General features: G+C 42.6%; 1 protein-coding gene across 2 annotated transcripts in view; it reads right to left on the bottom strand.

Annotated features, from left to right (window-relative positions):
- The window catches only part of CFAP61 (cilia and flagella associated protein 61), a 280,149-nt gene that overhangs the window by 1,659 nt on the left and 258,200 nt on the right, over window positions 1-20,290 (bottom strand). For both annotated transcript variants that reach the window (XM_042931738.1, XM_042931739.1), the window contains one exon: window positions 8,024-8,114. In XM_042931738.1, the coding sequence (XP_042787672.1) occupies window positions 8,024-8,114 (91 nt within the window). The remainder of the gene's footprint in view (window positions 1-8,023; window positions 8,115-20,290) is intronic.

Here is a 20,290-nt window from a genome sequence, read left to right as displayed (position 1 = left end):
GTTGTTCTACAATGCACTCCACCAAGGTTTGAGCTGTGTACGTTCTGAATACCACAATAATTCCAAATGACCCTAACAGCAGACTCACGGGGACTTTGGTGCTATATTTCCTTGAACTTCCAATAATTTTTATTTTCAACAGAAAAAAAGTAGGGACTTGCAGATCATTAATTTATTAACAGTAAGAATTTTACAGATGGGAAAATAGGTTCAAACTATATGGAAGCGTAACAGAATTATTTGGTTCTGTCAGTGAGACACTGACAGAAGTCCTGGAGATTACACACACATCACTTGGGAGAACAGTCAGTGAGGCTCACTGGACTTCGGATTTAAATCAGCTCAATGAAACAGTGACAGAAAAAGGCACCTGATGCCCAGGATGAAAGAGGTGCTGCCAGCATGTCCCCAACATATCTTCCACAACACACACGAGGTGTGTTCTTTCTTCCTTAGTTTTTCAGGAGAATCATAGCAAACAAAAACAACAACTTTACAAAAATTGTAGAATGGTGTATGGTGCTGTTCTGACAGTGCGGTAAATACTGTAAAATCACAAAATGGAGCTTTTAAGTTTACCTAAGACAAATACCGCTCTAGACTGTAAACAGATTTTTGTGCATTTGCCTCTCACAGTGTGTCCTCTCTGTATGACCATCTCCCTCCCATGTGACCATCTGCCCCTCAGTGTGACCGTCTTCCCCCATGTGACCATCTCCCTTCTCAGTGTGATCAGCTCCCCTTCAGTGTGACCATCTATTGCCAATACTTGTTACTTTTTTTTTCTTTCTACTATAGCCACTCTAGTGGGTGTGAAGTAGTATCTCATTGTAGTTCTGCTATGCATTTCCCTAGTGATGAATGACATAAATCTTTCCATGTAAATGTTTTTTACTTCTGGATTATCAATTTTATTCCATTGATCTCTGGATCTATCCTTATGCAAGTACCATGCTGTCCTGGTTACTGCTGATCTGTAGTAAGTTCTCAAGCTGCAAAGTGTAAGTCATTCAACTATTTTTTATTCTAAAGATTGTTTTGGCTATTTAGAGTCTCTTGCATTTTCCTATGAATTTCTCCATTTCTGCAGAAGATGCCATTGGGATTTTGATAGGATTACATTAAATTTGTACATGGCTTTGGGGAGTGCTGCCATCTTAATTATATTCAGTCTCCAGTCCATGAACACAAATGGCTTTCCATTTATTTAGGTCTGCTTTAGCTTCTTTCAGAAATGTTTTGAGGTTTTCAGTATACAAATCTTACACTGCCCACTTCCCAAATTCCCAAGTATTTTATTCTTTTGGATGTTATTATAAATGGAAAAGTTTTGTTTAAAACATTTTTTTTATTTTAATTTTTTTAAAAATTTACATCCAAGTTAGTTAGCATATAGTGCAACAAAGATTTCAGGGGTAGATTCCTTAATGCCCCTTACCCATTTAGCCATCCCCCCTCCCACAGCCCCTCCAGTAACCCTCTGTTTGTTCTCCATATTTAAGAGTCTCTTATGTTTTGTCCCCCTCCCTGTTTTTATATTACTTTTGCTTCCCTTTCCTTATGTTCATCTGTTCTGTGTCTTAAAGTCCTCATATGAGTGAAGTCATATGGTATTTGTCTTTCTCTAATTCCGCTTAGCATAATACCCTCTAGTTTCATCCATGTAGTTGTAAATGGCAAGATTTCATTCTTTTTGATTGCCGAGTAATACTCCATTGTGTATATATACATAACATCTTCTTTATCCATTCATCCATTGATGGACATTTGGGCTCTTTCCATACCTTGGCTATTGTTGATAGTGTTGCTATAAACATGGGGGTGCATGTGTCCCTTCGAAACAGCATACCTGTATCCCTTGGATAAATGCCTGGTAGTGCAATTGCTGGGTCATAGGGTAGTTCTATTTTTAGTTTTTTGAGGAACTTCCATACTGTTTTCCAGAGTGGTTGTGCCAGCTTGCATTCCCACCAACAACGCAAAAGAGATCCTCTTTCTCCGCATCCTCACCAACATCTGTTGTTGCCTGAGTTGTTACTGTTAGCCATTCTGACAGGTGTGAGGTGGTATCTCATTGTGGTTTTGATTTGTATTTCCCTGATGATGAGTGATGTTGAGCATTTTTTCATGTGTCTGTTGGCCATTTGCATGTCTTCTTTGGGGAAGTGTCTATTCATGTCTTTTGCCCATTTCTTCTCTGGATTATTTGTTTTTTGGGTGTTGAGTTTGAGAAGTTCTTTGTAGATTTTGGATACTAACCCTTTATCTGATATGTCATTTGCAAATATCTTCTCCCATTCCATCAGTTGCCTTTTAGTTTTGCTGATTGTTTCCTTCACTGTGCAGAAGCTTTTTATTTTGATGAGGTCCCAATAGTTCATTTTTGGTTTTTTTTCTCTTGCCTCTGGAGACGTGTTGAGTAAGAAGTTGCTGCGGCCAAGATCAAAGAGGTTTTTGCTTCCTTTCTCCTCGAGGATCTTGATGGCTCCCTATCTTACATTTAGGTCTTTCATCCATTTTGAGTTTATTTTTGTGCCTGGTGTAATAAAGTGGTCCAGGTTCATTTTTCTGCATGTCCAGTTTTCCCAGCACAACTTGCTGAAGAGACTGTCTTTATTTCACTGGATATTCTTTCCTGCTTTGTCAAATATTAATTGGCCATACATTTGTGGGTCCATTTCTGGGTTCTCTATTCTGTGCCATTGATCTGAGTGTTCTTGTGCCAGTACTATACTGTCTTGATGATTATAGCTTTGTAATACAGCGTGAAGTCTGGAATTGTGATGCCTCTTGCTTTGGTTTTCTTTTTCCAGATTGCTTTGGCTATTCGGGGTCTTTTCTGGTTCCATACAAATTTTAGGATTGTTTGTTCTAGCTCTGTGAAGAATGCTGGTGTTATTTTGATAGGGATTGCATTGAATATGCAGATTGCTTTGGGTAGTATTGACATTTTAGCAATAGTTGTTCTTCCTATCCAGGAGCATGGAATATTTTTCCTTTTGTGTGTGTGTCTTCTTCAATTTCTTTCATATTTCTTTCAATTTCTTTTTCAATTTCATATTTCATATTTCATATTCAATTTCATATTTCAATTTCTTTCTATAGTTTTCAGTGTATAGATTTTTCACCTCTTTGGTTAGATTTATTCCTAGGTATTTTATGGTTTTTGGCACAATTGTATATGGGATCAATTCCTTGATTTCTCTGTCTCTTCCTTGTTGGTGTGTAAGAATGTAACTGATTTCTGTGCATTGATTTTATATCCTGAAATTTTGCTGAATTCATGAATCAGTTCTAGCAGTTTTTTGGTGGAATCTTTAGGGTTCTCCATATAGAGTATCATGTCATCTGCAAAGAGTGAAAGTTTGACCTCCTCCTGGCCGATTTGGATGCCTTTTATTTCTTTGTGTTGTCTGATTGCTGAGGCTAAGACTGCCAATACTATGTTGAATAACAGTGGTGAGAGTGGACATCCCTGTCTTGTTCCTGACCTTAGGGGAAAAGCTCTCAGTTTTTCCCCATTGAGGATGATATTAGTGTTGGGTCTTTTGTATATGGCTTTTATGATCTCGAGGTATGATCCTTCTATTCCTACTTTCTCGAGGGTTTTTACCAAGAAAGGATGTTGTATTTTGTCAAATGCTTTCTCTGCATCTATTGAGAGGATCATAGGGTTCTTGTCCTTTCTTTTATTGATGTGATGAATCACATTGATTGTTTTGCAGATATTGAACCAGCCCTGCATCCCAGGTATAAATCCCACTTGGTCATGGTGAATGATTTTTTTAATGTATTGTTGGATCCGGTTGGCTAATAGCTTGTTGAAGATTTTTGCATCCATGCTCATCAGGGAAACTGGTCTATAGTTCTCCTTTTTTAGTGGGGTCTTTGTCTGGTTTTGGAACCAAGGTAATGCTGGCTTCAGAGAAACAGTTTGGAAGTTTTCCTTCCATTTCTATTTTTTGGAACAGTTTTAAGAGAATAGGTGTTAACTCTTCCTTAAATGTTTGGTAGAAATCCCCTAGGAAGCCATCTGGTCCTGGACTCTTGTTTTTTTGGGAGATTTTTGAATACTAATTTGATTTCTTTACTGGTTATGGATCTGTTCAAATGTTCTATTTCTTCCTGTTTCAGTTTTGGTAGTGTATATGTTTCTAGGAATTTGTCCATTTCTTCCAGATTGCCCATTTTATTGGCATATAATTGCTCATAATATTCTCTTATTATTGTTTTTATTTCTGGTGTGTTGGTTGTGATCTCTCCTCTTTCATTCTTGATTTTATTTAGGTCCTTTCCTTTTTCTTTTTGATCAAACTGGCTAGTGGTTTATCCATTTTTTTAATTCTTTCAAAAAACCAGCTTCCGGTTTCATTGATCTGTTCTACTGTTTTTTTTTTTTGTTTTTTGTTTTGTTTTGTTTTGTTTTTTTTGGTTTTGATAGCATTGATTTCTGCTCTAATCTTTATTATTTCCTGTCTTCTGCTGGTTTTGGGTTTTATTTGCTGTTCTTTTTCCCACTCTTTAAGGCGTAAGGTTAGGTTGTGTATTTGAGACCTTTCCTCCTTCTTTAGGGAGGCCTGGATTGCTATATATTTTCCTCTTATGACCGCCTTTGCTGTGTCCCAGAGGTTTTGGGTTGTGGCCATTTTCATTGGCTTCCATATACTTTGTAGTTTCCTCTTTAACTGCTTGGTTGAGCCCATTCATTCTTTAGTAGGATGTTCCTCAGTCTCCAAGTATTTGTTATCTTTCTAAATTTTTTTCTTGTGGTTGATTTCGAGTTTCACAGCATTATGGTCTGAAAATATGCACGGTATGATCTCAATCTTTTTGTACTTGTTGAGGGCTGATTTGTGTTCCAGTATGTGGTCTATTCTGGAGAACGTTCCATGGAGAAGAGTGTATATTCTGCTGCTTTAGGATGAAATGTTCTGAATATATCTGTTAAGTCCATCTAGTCCAGTGTGTCATTCAAAGCCATTGTTTTCTTGTTGATTTTCTGATTAGCTGATCTGTCCATTGCTGTAAGTGGGGTACTGAAATCCTGTTGTTCAAGTCCCCTATTTCCTTACCTGGTTGTTCTATCCATTACTGAAAGTGAAATATTGAATTCCCCAGCTCTTATTTTAGAACCATCTCTTCCTTTAATTCTATCAACTTTTGCCTCATATATATATATATATATATATATATATATATATATGGGTTTTGTTGCTTGGTGCATATATGTTTATAATTGTTACATTTTTGAAGAATAATCTTGACTATATAAAATTTCATTTTGGTCAGTGACTCTTTGGGTAAGTAAACACAGTGTCAGTGGATTTAAAATAAGTGGATTTAACACAGTGTCAGTGGATTTAAAATTTTTAAAATAAGTGATATATAGATTTGAGATGACTTACAATAACAGTCATAAATAATAGTCTTTTATTCCTTTCTCTCCATGTGGAAGTAGAGGAAAACTGATATGCTGAGCTATAGGATATCATAGTCAATGGGACTGGACTGCTGTACTTTCCTATAGACAATCTGGAAAGTAAAATGAAATGGGCTACTTAATCTCAATATTTGAGAAAAGGAATTACCATCATTCTTTAGTGAAGGCCATCCTCTTTATTTTCCTATTACCAGGCTCTCAAATGAACTCCTGCATATCTGCTTATATGAGTACCACTCCCACTGTCTGCCTGTCCCCACCACCATTACCTGTGGGGGCTGGCACTTACTGGGAGCCATTCTTCTGTGCTGTGTACTTGCACATATCCCCTCCTTCACTCCTCCCACGCTCACTGAGTTGGGAACAGGTAGTCCCTGTTCTACAAGGATCTGAGCTAGAGGCAGACACCACTGCATGCAGCACCTCTTCCTGTGGCCTTTCCCACTTGACACATGTAAACGCAGAAAGCAGAGCAAGATCCCTTCCAGAGGTTTCACTTTATGGGAATCTAGAAAAGCCACAAGATGGTGGGGAAGTCCTTACTGTGTCTTCCACAAGTATTCATGGCCACTTCTGATCTACTGAAAGGGCCTATTGTCTATGCTGATTTCATGCATAGCAAACTGACCCAGAGCAAATGTCTCTCCATGGATAAAAGGTTGAGGGCATCTCAGTGAGGGCCATGAAAAGCGACTGTTGTTGGGTTTGGTAGTGAACTTGGAAGGGTGAGAGGAAAGCTTCCTTTTTAAGCGTGGCACCTAAAACCCCTTGGCTCTGTGTAAAATATTAACTGAGGAGCTCGATTCTGGGGTTTGGAAGGATTTAGGCACAGAATTTTGATGGGTTAACTAGAAAACTAATGAGTGTTTACTATGGTGCAGTAATGAGCTGCAGATTACATTTTGAGAGGAAGAGAGGGATCTAAGGAGTTAAGTGAAATTCAGTCATCACCAGGCTTACAACTCAGGTTCATATTTCAACCTCAGCTGACTCCCTCACAGTTTTAGGATGAAGTGCAGGGACCCATCTGACCCGTAGCTCTCTATATACATATATATATCCAAATTTGAGTGCCTTTAGCATGGATGACCTTTGTATAGTTACAGTCCCCTCTGCCTCCCTCATGTACATTTACTTGCCTGGTTCCTATCTATGTGGATCCTAAAGACAACTGAGTTTGGTTTATATATTTTTTTAAATTTTTTAACATTTTTATTTATTTTTGAGAGACACAGAGAGACAGAGGACAAGTGGGGGAGGGGCAGAGAGATAGAGAGACACTGAATCCGAAGCAGGCTTCAGGCTCTGAGCTGTTGGCACAGAGCCCGATGCGGGGCTCGAACTCACAAACTGTGAGATCATGACCTGAGCTGAAGTCGGACGCTCAACCGACTGAGCCACCCAGGCGCCCCTAGTTTGGTTTATATTTTAAACCTATCTTTCCCAATCTGAATCTACTTCAGATTAGTAAAATTATTTAATCTTCCCATCTTGGATCCCAAGAATAAAACTGGGAAGGGGGCGAGCAATGAAGAGAAGGTACCAAGCCACACAGTTTAGTCTGTATGGCTCAGTGCCTATGTTCCTGACTTTGGAGTGAGACATCCTTGAGTTTGAAGCTTGCTGGCCAGAGACTAGCTGTGTAACCCATGGCAGGGGCCTTTAAAGTCTCTTGGCTCCAGCCTCCTCATTGGTAAAGTCAAGACCATGACAATAGTGTCATGGTTAAGCAAGGCGGTGCAGGCAGTACGGACTCAGTGTGTGATCTGTATCTATGCTGCCCAATATGGAGCCCACACCACAGGAACCTTTGAGGGTCACAGGTGCTCTCAAGTGGAGGTGATAACAGAGACGCAGTACTTGCCCTTTTAGACAATAAAACATGGTGGAAAACTAAGCTGTGCCCACTGGGGCCAGCCCTTATCTGAGTGGAGCAAGGGAGAGTCTGCGATGGATATCTGACTACTTTGTGAGCACAGACAGTAACTCTCCACAGCTTCAATAAGGAGTCTAGTGTTGCAAGAAAGAATTTAATTTAAAGCTTCACGAATATTTCACTACTTACACTGCAGAGTCAAATTTCTTGCTGAGCATGGAGTCTTTGGGAAATGTAACATTCCAGTTAATTCCCTATCACTTTGAGAAAGCAGTTTGGGTTATACAAGGGGTGTGTCTGGGCATCTTACACCTTCCCTTTACATTTTTATAATAACACACAGACACACAAATATCTAGCGAATGGTGGGCAATAGGGCAGAAACTAAAGGCATGCAATGTTCATTCTTGAGAGCAAGTCGAAAAAACTCAGATCCGGTTCCCAGTCAACATCCCTGTTAACTGATCATGAAAATACAGTTACTTGTAAAAAGGAAAAAGAAATCTGCCTCTCATAAAAGGATTTAAATAATCCACTTTTCCTGAAATATCACTGTCTATGTTCACATACTCCAAATCTTGTTTATAAGAAGTACAGTTGTAAGTAAAACCAAAAGGGGGAATGTAGAGAAAAGTCTAAATGACCAACAACTACAAAGTGCTTGTAATCTGCAAGGAATAACTCACATATCTATTAATCACTCTTACCTCCTTGGAGGTCAAGATCTGGCGTAACTCTTTCCTTAGATCAATAAAACGATCGTGAAACAGGGCCATGCACCATGGCTCCATGAAGTAGCTAGTGAGGAAAGAAAAGATTCAGTTAGCTGGAAACGCTCTCATTACCACTAATAAAGTATTTACCTGCTTTTTGCCTTTATAAATTACAGTTCTGGCCCCTTCACAAGCGTTTGCTCATAAAATGCCTTGTGGAACAGCCTGGCCAATCAATTTTTTAAATGGATGTTCCTGATGTAAGGCCAGGTTCCATAATTACATTTAAAGTGGTTTAATTCAGAGCTGGGGCAAGACCCAGTGAAGAATCCTGATTTTATCAGAATTTAAAAGCCTGAAGACTTGTAAAGAACGGTGTCTCCATTATCTGCCCTCATTTGAGAAAAACAGATTGCAGGATTAACTGAACTGCTGCATAAACAAATTACATTTGGGTAGACAATAACACAAATGTTGTTCATCATTAAGGTTTCTGGATTAATAATGACCAGAAAAACAGGCCACCTCGGTGGTGTTGCAACATAGTCTCCATACAATTGCACTGATGCTTAATTGAACATCTTTTAGGAGAGCAGCTCTTTCGGTGTTTATATTCGCTAACTTTTCACTGAAAACCATTGGAGTAAATGCTTTGTGATGCATTCTTGGAGAACCAAGACCATTTACTGTTATTTTAACTCTGATTTTATTTTAATGCTAAGTGTCTTGGGATGGGAAACATCACTTCTTTCACGCTGGAGACACGTTGATCACGTGGGTTTCACTGTTCTCTGGATGTGAGTTTGTTGTTCCCATTACTGCTAATGGATGCCATGTGTGTGCACCAGGGAAGGAAAACCTGGTGCCCACGTGCAGACGAGCACCTTCTGTTTTCCCAGACCTGAAGTTAATTCTTAGGGAAGGAAGTGACGAGACCCAGGGACGACTGAGGCCTTAAAGGACAAGTATAATAAGAGTCTGTGCTACAATCAGCATGGCGCTCAGCTATATCACTTATTACCTATCACCTATTTGCTTGACCAGAATAAGACCTAGTTTCATGCTTAATTACCTATTTTCCATTCAACTATGAATTCCACTAATATTTATGGAACATCTATTATGCACCCAGCAGTATTCTGGGCACAGGGGAAACAGCAAGGACCAAAATAGACCATCATCCCTGCCACTGTGAAGCTTATATTCAAGTGACAAATAAGTAAACATAAGGCCTGTTGGATGATGAGAACTGCTTAGGAGAAAACACAAGGCAGGCAAGGATAGGGGAGGCCAAAGAAAAGCTCAGGGAGTAAAGGCTTGAGGGCAGGGAGAGAGAGCCATGTGGAGATCTGGGGGAAGAGCCCTCCAGAGAGAGGGAACAGCAGATGTGAACACCTGGAGCCAGGAGTGTGCTAAGAGCACTCTGTGAGGCAGAGTGGAGATAAGAGCAGGGATTGGTAGGGAGCTGAGGTCAGGAAGGCGATGGGTGGGAAAGATGCTCCTGGAGGCAGCAGCCCAGTCAGAGCTGTTGTGTACAGCAGTCCTCTGTCTCCATGATTTCACTTTCTGCATTTCAGTCACCCGCAGTCAACCGTACTCCGGAGCAGGTGACCCTCCTCCTGACATACTGTCAGAAGGTCAGTAGTAGCCTCACACTACATCATAGTGCCTATGTCATTCACCCCACTTCGTCTCATCATGTGGGCAGTTTATCAGCTCACGTCATCACAAGAGGAAGGGTGAGTACTGTGTGATAAGGTATTTTGACAGAGACCACATTCATATAACTTTCATTAAGTGTATGACTATAACTGTTCTATTATGTTATTGTTGCTAATCTATTAAAGTGCCTAATTTGCAAATTAAACTTTATCGTAGGTGTGTATGTGCTGAAGAAAACATATAGGGCTCAGGACTAACCACGGTTTCCGGCATCTACTGGGGGTCTTGGAGATATTTCCAGCGGGGAAAGGGGGACCACTGTAATCGCTCCATGGCCATCCATTTCAGCACTTGCATGCGAAAAGCATCTTATGAATCTTCACAAATGAATGAATGTACACTGCACTGTGTACATTCTTTCTGCCTGGCTCGGATTGGTCTTTCATTAATATAGAATAAAGTTCTGCTAAATAAATTGGTGACAGAACTCTGCAAAATGCCCCAAGACGGGAAGCATTATGAAAAAGAGAATCACTGGGAAGACTGGGAAAGCTGTATGTGAAACCAGAGCTCCAGGATGATCTTGCTAAGCCCCGCAGCAAGCAAGGCTGAGGGTGTCAGGTGGGCACTTTCCGGAAATGTCAGAGGACTGCTCGCCTCTGAAATTACTCAAGGCCACCTAATTCTTAATGAATGGAGCCAAATTGATAGGCATTGTGGCTGGGTTTCTGGGCCCCTACAAACCCTGGCCAACATCCAACATCCATCTAAGTCCTTAAGCAAAGGCACTGGTGCAGGGCTGGCCACGTTGGCAAGGATGAGCACCTTGGGGTGATGTTTTGACACATCTCCTCAGAGAGTAGCTTCTTGGACCAAAACGTCAATTACAGCCTATGTCCAGACACTCAAGCACGGATTTGCTAGGATGGTCCCTACCTCTTAGATCAAAACAGCTTCTAGAAAAGCTTCAGGGAATTGTGGCTGTGCAAATTTTGAAACTATCATAATTCTTAAGTTAGGAACCAGTGGGCCCTTTTAAAAATATTTTTAATGTTTATTTTTTTATTTTTGAGAGAGAGAGAGGGAGAGAGAGAGAGAGAGCAAGCATGAGCAGGAGAGGGGTAGACAGGGAGGGAGTCACAGAATCCAAAACAGGCTCCAGGCTCTGAGCTTGTCAGCACAGTGCCAGACAATGGGCTCAAACCCACAGAGATTATGACCTAACCCGAAAACAGAGTCTTAACCGACTGAGCCACCCAGGCGCCCCCCAGTGGGCCCTTTTAAATTTGTGGTTTCCTTTCCCCAGTTGCTGAGATGCCCCCTGTGTGTTTCCACAGTACCATCAGGAATGCCCTCCCTCTTGGTTCCGGGGCCTACAACCACATCCTTCTAGGTGGTACATCCTCTCTCTGCTTTCCTGGTTCCTGCATGGCCCTGTTCCCACAGCCCAGGTACGGTTCAGGCAGGCTTCACTACTTGGCCCTCCTCATTGTTGGCTTCACAGAGGGAATTGTGGGGGAACCCCACTTCCCTAAGGTCACAGCCTGCCCAGCCTGGGCCCTGGCCCACCATCTAACACCCACATTCCCGCAGCCTTTGTCCACAAAGCTGAACACAGATGGCTGGAGAAGCAAGTGACCCTTAATCCTCTGAAAAGATAGTTGCTGAGCCCATCTGTAGAGTGCTTGGCAGGGGTGGAGGATTAGGGTAGGGGGTGGGGGAGGGGGGCATGAAGAAGAAGTTGGATGTTTTTGCAAATTATTTCTTTTGCTGTCTTTGAAACTCTCCATGCCTCTCACAGCAGTGTCCAGCAGTAACAGCAGCTAGGTATTTGACCACCTCTATTCTCATCAAAATACACTCAACAGTTTGGAAACCAAAGATCTGGGAGACCTGAAATCTTATTTCTTTAACACTTCCTAACATTGTCTCCTATGGGAAAACATTTTGAGACCTTCTTCCAGAAGGTAACAATCTGTAGCAAACTATTTGTTACCCATATTCCTGGATTTCATCTGTGACAGCCATTTTTACATACAAAAGAGAAAGGTTTGTAGAACTCTATTCAGGCGTGCCTGGGTGGCTTAGTTGGCTGAGTGTCCAACTCTTGACTTGGGCTCAGGTCATGATCTCACAGTTCGTGAAACTGAGCCCGTCGTCAGGCTCTGTGCTGACAGTACAAGAGCCTGACAGTGCAAGAGAGAGAGCTTGGGATTCTCTCTCTCCCTCTTGCTCTCTGCCCATCTCCCACTTGTTTTCTCTCTCTCTCTCTCTCTCTCTCTCTCTCTCTCACACACACACACAATACCCTGGAAGCCAAACGAGTAAATTGACTTCCAAAGGCTCCTTCTCAATTTTATTGCAGCTTCAGTGGCGGCCCCTAGGGGCAACTTACACCAGGGTCATGGCATGCTAAGGCTCTCACAGCAGGGAGAGCTGGTGCATCACCGAGAGCAGTGTGTAGGCTCCCACCCCGCCTAGAGAGCTTCTTCACACCTGTCTGCAACACCAGATTGCTCACAGCCTGCCACACGGATCAGGCTAAATATGCATAAAACCCTTAGCCAGGGGTAAAACAAGAAGGAGTTCAGACTCAGTCAGTCCCTAAACAGAAGTCCCACTAGAGGGTCACATATTCCAACGGCAACTCTGATCAGACAGCGTGTGGCACTGAACAGGATTTAGGAAGAAAATGACTAGCAGACAATCTGCAGTTTCCGAGATGCCCTCGGTCTGCTCTGTTTAAAGGATTCAGGTCAGGCTCTTGAGTGGGTGGATAATTAGCAACATCTCCATTGTTAGATGAAGTAGCTGCTGTTTTTGTAGGGCAGGCATTAGAGACAAGGTGTTTTAGATAGTGGTGAAAGGAATTGGTCCCTTTGGTAAGGAGGGAAAAAATGGACTAAAAAATCTACCCAGAGAAGAATCTCATTTGCAAGTTCTTCCCCAGTTCTTACAAAAACTGCTTAATTTGGTGGTGATTTTTAAGGGGCTCACCAAATGACCTCACAGCAAGCACTGTGATGAGGAACCACACTCTGGGTGATGGTCCTTGGTCATTTACCATTCACAGCATCCCCAAGTAGCTGTATCCCTGTCGGTAATTCACTTCCATGTTCCCCCTGAAACTTGTTTCCTTCTGGTAAATTAACTTTTTAATTAATATATTTTATTTTTAGAGCAGATTTAGGTGTACAGAAAAAATAGAGCAGAAATACGGAGTTCCCATACGTTTCCTCCCATCCCCACCTTGCATTATTAGTAAAGCACATTTGTTACAACTGATGAACCAATATTGATACATTATTTGGAACTAAGGTCCATAGTTTACACTGGGCTTCATTTGTCATGTGACAAACATTCTATGGGTTTGACAAATGCACTATATACCCTACCATCCACCACTGCAGTGTCATGTGGGAGAGTTTCACTGTCCTAAAAAATCCCCTGAGCTCTGCCTGTCCATCCCTCCCTCTCTCTGGACCTGGGCAAAGTAACATTTTAGGAAATTGACTTGTACAGAAAATGGGGCTGTGTAACAATTTTATAAAAATTTTTAGTAACCCTCTAGTCCAGTATTTCCTCAGAAATAAAGTAATAGTCTCCCATCACAGAACATGGTGCCTTTCAAACGTGCCAGCTGCCCCTCAGGCCAATGGCTGTGTGGCTTGAAGACTTGTTTTTCTAAATTCCTGAATTTGAGCATCAGCCTAGGATGAAAGCTATTTGGATTTCTATTTTCTGCAATGTGCAGGGGGCTATACTTTTTAGGGGAAAATTTTCATATGCAGACATTATAATCTACTTGCTAAAAATCCATGTGCTCGGTGACCAAACCAAACAAAATGCATGTATAAAGCTGGGGTGAGGTTTGTTCACTGAAAATTTCAGAACCCAATTTGTCGTGGTTGAAGGTTGCTGAGAATCCTAGTTCACAAACTCTAGGCAGACAAGACTCTCTCAGGTGGGCAAAAGCATCCCAAATGGCAGGCAGTCTGGACCTGATTCCTTCCAGCAGGTGCCAATGTTTTTTATTCAAAGTAGGCCAATTCAATCCCATTATGGAAGAAAATGAAATGGGCTTGCATTGTATTTCTTTTTCCATCCTTCGTGGGAAGGACAGCGCCAACCTTAATGGCGGCGCAGCCCGCTGAGAATTTCCTACACTCACTGCTTCAGCGGCACGGGGACTGCAAAGCCATGGTCAACTCCCTTCCTGAACTGGCTGTGGGTTGCAGAGCTTCTGGGTGTCCCTTCTCTGCATGCTCAGAGTGGGTAGGGGAGGCTCAGGGCAAGTGGGAGGGCCACTGACAGGCAGCTTGAGGGCACATCCTTAGAGTCTGTTTCTAGTTCAGGCTCTCCCCACTCCAAACTGCACCTCGGTTGCCCTATGCTCCCTTTGCTGCCTCCTCTCTGTGGAGAGTCTAAGATTCTCACCCCCTCTGGCCCCTTCCAGATACCTTCTACCTTGCCCTTCCTGCCTGATGGGCTCTGTGCATTTTTTTGCAGCCCAGAGGAGCCTTTTCCACACCTGTGTCTTCCCTACTGCTGTCCAATGCTCAAGCCCAACACGGACCTTCTCCTTGAAGCTAACTCCTGGCCTGATGGCTTTCACTTACTTTCTCTGCACTGTTTTCACTGCGTGGGGGCAGTTCTTGCAGGAAAGCTAACTGGGCACTTATCCTTTTATCATACACACTGTGGGCTATGGGTCCCCACAGCATCTGGCACAGGCTGGCCCCTAGGAGACTGAAAGAGCAGGTGGGGCCCAGGCTCCTGAAGACACCTGCAGGTGAGGGCAGGGGTCAGACTCAGGCCGCCTTGCCTCCTCTCCATGGAGAGCTTTTGCACCAGCTCCTGGGACCCAGTTTAGGTAGGAGGGGGGTTTAGAACAGTACAGATCCCTATGGGCCTCCTTTAAATCATTCTAGACACACAGCAGCCTTCATTATTAAAATTAGAAAAGCTCTGAACTTAACCAGACTCATTTTGCAATTGATAAGAATGTGTGGAGTCAAACATGATGATCAAACAGAGATGATATAAGGGGGTTAGAAAGCAGTTTATGCATTATGAACAGTTTTAGGTCTAGTTTTCTCCCTACAAACTGAAAGATATCTGTGCTTTGTTTTGTTTTTTTTTTTTTTTCCTTCTCCATAGAAAGGAGAGGAGCATCTGGAATCCCTGCCAAGGCTGTGGTCAGGTCTGCACTGACCACCCCAAGTGCTGTGGATACTCAGCATTAGTGATAAGCTTTTGAGAAATTTCTATTTCCATGAATACTGTGAATTTTTAAAAACAAGAAAAATATTAACTTCTTTCCCAATTTATGTTCAAAAAAGTAAGACTAACCAGAGTCACTGGGTAACCTTCATAGCTGGTTGCCTAGAAATCCTCGGGAGAGAACGTCAGGTAAGAACACGAGGATAATGTGATTTCTCAATGGCTGTGTGGATTTCGGTGTTAACATCACACAAATCGTTTCTACACAGCTGTGAGGAAAAGCTGACACACATTCTCCAGGGTCCAGACAGAAGACATTACTGTTTCTGTTCATCTTGCCAATGGCTGGCCCGGGTTCCTTGGGGGAACTTAAATTCTCCATCACTTTTGCAAATGATACGCTTTTCTCAGAAGCCCCGGGAAATGTTGACTTGTGGAACTCTATTAACCATTCCTGGTCGATACAGCCCAATCATTAAGCAATTGATCAGACTTCTCCAGAAGTCTCATCCTCATCTGGTCAATCAGCCAACTCTATTGACGAAATCGTATGAAGCAGGGTGGGGATCTGGTAACTAGCTTAGCCATTGGCCACGCTGAATGCCGAGAAAAGCAACCCCACAAGACACACTGGATGGAGGAAGTCGCATTCACTGGCCTTGGGGGAAAGTCCGAAGTGTCTAAGTGAAAAGAACAGGGTAGAGGATGTTGTTTTTCAAGTCCTGGATCTTAACCTCAAGGCAGGCGGCGAGGGAAGGAGAGGTGCTGAAGAGCTGGGCTGCACTCCCTGCATGCGGAAGTTCAACTGAAAATTGCTCCATGACCCCATAGTTAGGAAAAAGGAGGCAGGTGGGCAGAGAAGAAACACAGACCTTTCTCCAAAATCTTTCTTTCTTTCTCCTTATTTCTTTCTTCCTTTCTTTCTTCCTTCTTTCTTTCCTTCTTTTTCTTTATTCTTATTTTTATTCTTTTTTAGTGAAAATCATTCCAATTTTATCCTGGAGGGATAATAGTCTTTGCTCTTAGACTCATTAAGAGGATCCCCAGCTGCCACTCACAACTGCACAGAGGTTGGCTTGAGCTGGAAACTACCTTTTCTCCAGGTGAGAAGATGGTTGACATGCAGGCTTGACTTAGAGAATGAAATCCCCACTGTCCAAGTCCTTTCTTGTACTGACAGGATCTCAGATTCAACACGGAGGACAGACAATTCCCACAATGCCTGGTTGTAGGTCACACCCAGCAGCGAGCCTCAGACTTGTGGCAGTGTGGGCTGGAGTGTGGCCGGTGGGCCTTGTCTCTCCTCTTTACATTCCATACACAGAAGGCAGAAAGTGATGGACATCAGGGTATGTAATCAACTTTGTGCCCAGATACCCTGGGGGCCAGGCATGACCTACAGATGTGGCTGCTTTGGCCTGAACAACATTTGGAAATTGGATTTGGGGAATTTCCTTAAAAAATCATATTCGGCAATGCTGGGTCCTTGTAGTTATGTGGCAGTAATCAGCTCAATTGATGCCCCCTTTGGCTCATCACTGTGGTTACCAGCCTGGATGGTATTGCTCACCTATGGGTCACAAAGGCATGTGGGTGTGCAAAGCCTGGTGAAGGGGTCTGGGTGAGATGAAGGCAGGTTTGTAAACATGTTTTCGGCTAAGTACACATGCTATGTTCTAGCTTCCTTTCTTCTTCCACCCATCCATCCATTCACCCACCCACCCAACTACCCATCCTCCTACCCATCCATCCATCCATCCATCCATTCATCCATCCATTCATCTATCCATCCTAACAGGTTCAATGAGGCCTTTCAAAACCCTGTTTATTTCTAGCACCTATTTTCCTCTGGTTCTGTACTCTCTGCTGGCTCAATTCACTTGTCCTTTAATACTCATTTCTTCCCTACTGTGCTCCTGTGAGGACTTTTCTCTCCCCTTTTCTCTGTCCTAGGTGTCTTCCAGGGCTCCTGACTTCCATAGCTATAAAATGGGAAGGAGGGGGAACACCTCCGGGGTCATTCTTTGCCATTAATCAATTACAGCCAGACGCTTTTGGGCACAGAGGGAACCAGTGTGAAAGCGTGGTCCTCACCCTAGAAATGCGGAGGGTAGAATTAGGGACACTGAGGTGGGTTCAGGCTGCGGAGGGGTACACTGTGGGAAAGCAAGGCTGGGGAGGAGCTCGGCAGGAGTGAAACTGCCATCTGCTTGTCCTCAGTTCTTTGTCGCTGCATTTCTGTTTGCCAACCTCTCTTTTGCTAGTGTTTGCCAACTTTTGGTCACTTCGGAACCCATCAGTTTTTCATGGACATTGCTCATTACTTCAAAATTTTTTAGATTGATTATCCTTCAAAAAAAAAAAAGAAAGAAAGAAAAAAAGAAAGGAAAGAAACAACTACTTCTGCCTTGTCCTAAGCAATGATATCTGTGAAATCAGAGATGTGATGTGTTTGTACAGTGTTTCGAATTCGTTAATTTATGTTTATTTATTTTTGAGAGACAGAGAGAGAGAGAGGCTGGAGGAGGAGTAGAGTGAGGGAGACAGAAGATCTGAAGCAGACTCTGCATTGACAGCAGAGAGCCTGATGCGGGGCTGAAACTCATGAACCGTGAGATCATGACCTGAGCCGAAGTCGGGTGTTTAACCGACTGAGCCACCCAGGCTGCCCAGTGTTTCTAATTCTTATTAAAGTCATTCCATAGTTAGTCGGTGTGTGGCTCTACTGCCTAAGGTAGCTTACAACCTGGCAGATGTTTAGTGCACTCTGGGACAGAGAAGTTTCTATTACAGCTTGATGGGGAGGTGCTGTTGTATTCATCTGGGGACATAAACCCACAGACACTGTGCTAAACAGTTTTTATGCATTATCTCACTCCATCCTGATTCCAGTCCTCTAAAGTGGGACTTGCCAGTCCATTTTACAGATGAATAAATAGACTCAGAAAGGTTAAATGACTTGCCCAAGGTCACACAACTAACGAGGATGAATTAGGTCTTAATCATAATTCTGCTTGACCTCAAAGTTCATGCTCTGAACAAGTGCACAACCAAATCTCATTTCCTGTAAAAAATCTTTAAATCAGTACTTTTTCTTTCACATAAAAAAAAAAAAAAGGCTAGGTGGAGTGTCCAGGATGGGCATGGTGGTTCCACAGCCATCAGATCACAGTACTATCCATAGGACAATTGGCTTCATGGTGCAAAATGGCTGCTGAGTTCCAGTCTTCACATATATGTTCTTAGATGGATAAAGAGAAAAAGAGGTTCCTTCCCCTCTCGTTTAGGGACAATTCCTAGAAATCTCACATAGCACTTCTATTTATGTCTTACTGGCCAAAGATTAGTCATATGGCTTCCTTGGCTGCAGAGAAGGCTGGGAATCACTGTCATTTATTTTAAATACAATGTAACATCCTATAAATCAGGATCCTGTTTCTGAGGAGGAATGAGTGAATGGATGTTGTGTCTGCTATGATAGCCCAAAGACTCTACAGCATCTGATTTAACAAAATTCTTTTCTTATAGTTAAGTTCATAAAAATTGGGAGAATGTGTGTTGTTGACATTCCCAGAACTAGAACCTATCTACTACTCTAGATTCAACCATGCCCCCAAATTAAACACTCTGGAACAAAACCCACACAAAACATTTTACATATGTGACAGCCACCTTCAAGCCCGTGGGAGAGCCCTGGTGTCCTACATGTCCCCATCCAGCTCAAGCAGGCTTAAATGCAGCGAACAGGGGACAAATTGTGTTCACACTATAAGGCTGTATTCTGATAATTTTATTCTGCCCATGAAAGAAAGTGGATTCATGCATTTCAATATAATTTTTAAAAATAATAATAGGAACAAATAAGTATTTCCAGTTAACCCTAGGTTTGCTCAGAAATTAAATTACATGTTTCTGGGGCAATGGACTTCACTCAGGGAGGCCACATATCACATGGGCAGGCAAAAACAAACAGAAAAAAAAAAAACAAAAGAACCCTGCAGACTGAAATGAAAGTTTAATTATGAATGCTTCCTGTCCAACCTGAGTTTGCCAGAATCTCTATCTAGTCAACTTACTGCATTGGGGCACACCTGGAAAGGTAAGATTAATGATTTTGAAAGCAAAACCCACTAGCTATTTGATAACCACTTGTAATTGTCACCTGCTAAAGATCGGCTATGTTTTTTTGTCACAGTCTAGAACAGGCCTCAACAGATAATGGGTGTTTACTGCTCTAAGGAGGAATGGCTTACGATGCACTAGCACTAAAAACAAAATTCTAATTTGGGGCAGAAGTCAGCCATCTTCTGAATGGCTTGTAATCAACTTCTCTCCTATGGCTGGTCCGCTCAGGGATCCACAGAGGTGGTGTTCAGCAGATTATCACGGTGTACCCAGGAACCAGAAGCTAACAGTACTTAAAGCCTGGCATCTTACAGTGTCCTGGCTGGTCTTACAGTCAGCTGGCCGCAGAGGTGCTAGAAAACATTGCCTTGCACCGCTTTCTCTGCTCAGTGCACAGAGGCTGCCGTCTGCTGCAGGCCATTGGAACTGGTGTGGCTTATCTGTGAGCTGGGCACACGCATAACTGTCTCTAGAGGGAGATCCTGACCAGCCCATGGGCCCTGGCACGCCCCACACCGACATGGGAAGACCATGCTCTCTCAAGCACAAAAGTTTTCTTAGGCTTCATAGTATCTCAAAGAACACACTTGTCCTGAGTGAGTGTCAGCACCCAGATCATGCTGAGGACAGAGCACAGACTGCCTGCCACCCTTGCCACTAAGTCTTGGTTTTTGGAAATGCCATAAAGGAATATCTGAAAGATCTGTCTGCCTCCATTTATTTTTCTGAATTCTGGATACTTAGACCAGGAGAAACTGCTTCACCTTAGAAAATGGAATGCATTTATCTTATGACCCTTACAAATCCAACCACGGATATTTCCCTCCTTCTTGTGACCTTGAAGGAATTCAAAGCCAAATGTGTGGATTTTCTAAATAAACACCTATGCTCAAATACCCGCCCTCTACACGGCAGCTCAGCTCCACCCAGGTGTCCTGCCCTTAGATTCCCATTTACTGATGACTTTTATTTTTGGCCCAGCTGTGCTACTTATTGCTTATGTAACCTCTCCCAGCCTTGGTCTTCCTAGCTGTAAAATGGGGAAAACGACGGTCCTTCCCTCCAAGACTCACTATCAGAACCTGGGGAGACAATCCAGGAACAAGGTCGCTTTATGACCGGCACAGGAGAAGGGCTCCATGTGTATTGTGTTGCTATGATTATTATTCTTGTTCTTAATTATATATTATTTTATATATTTGCGTAAGTTGCCTCAGATCTTTTCTGGTATGAAATAATTAATTAAAATAA

The sequence above is a fragment of the Panthera leo genome, chromosome A3 (assembly GCF_018350215.1).
Source record: "Panthera leo isolate Ple1 chromosome A3, P.leo_Ple1_pat1.1, whole genome shotgun sequence".
Classification (NCBI taxonomy): Eukaryota; Metazoa; Chordata; class Mammalia; order Carnivora; family Felidae; genus Panthera; species Panthera leo.
The sequence above is the reverse complement of the archived record's forward strand: the minus strand, read 5'-3'. Positions and strand labels throughout refer to the sequence as shown.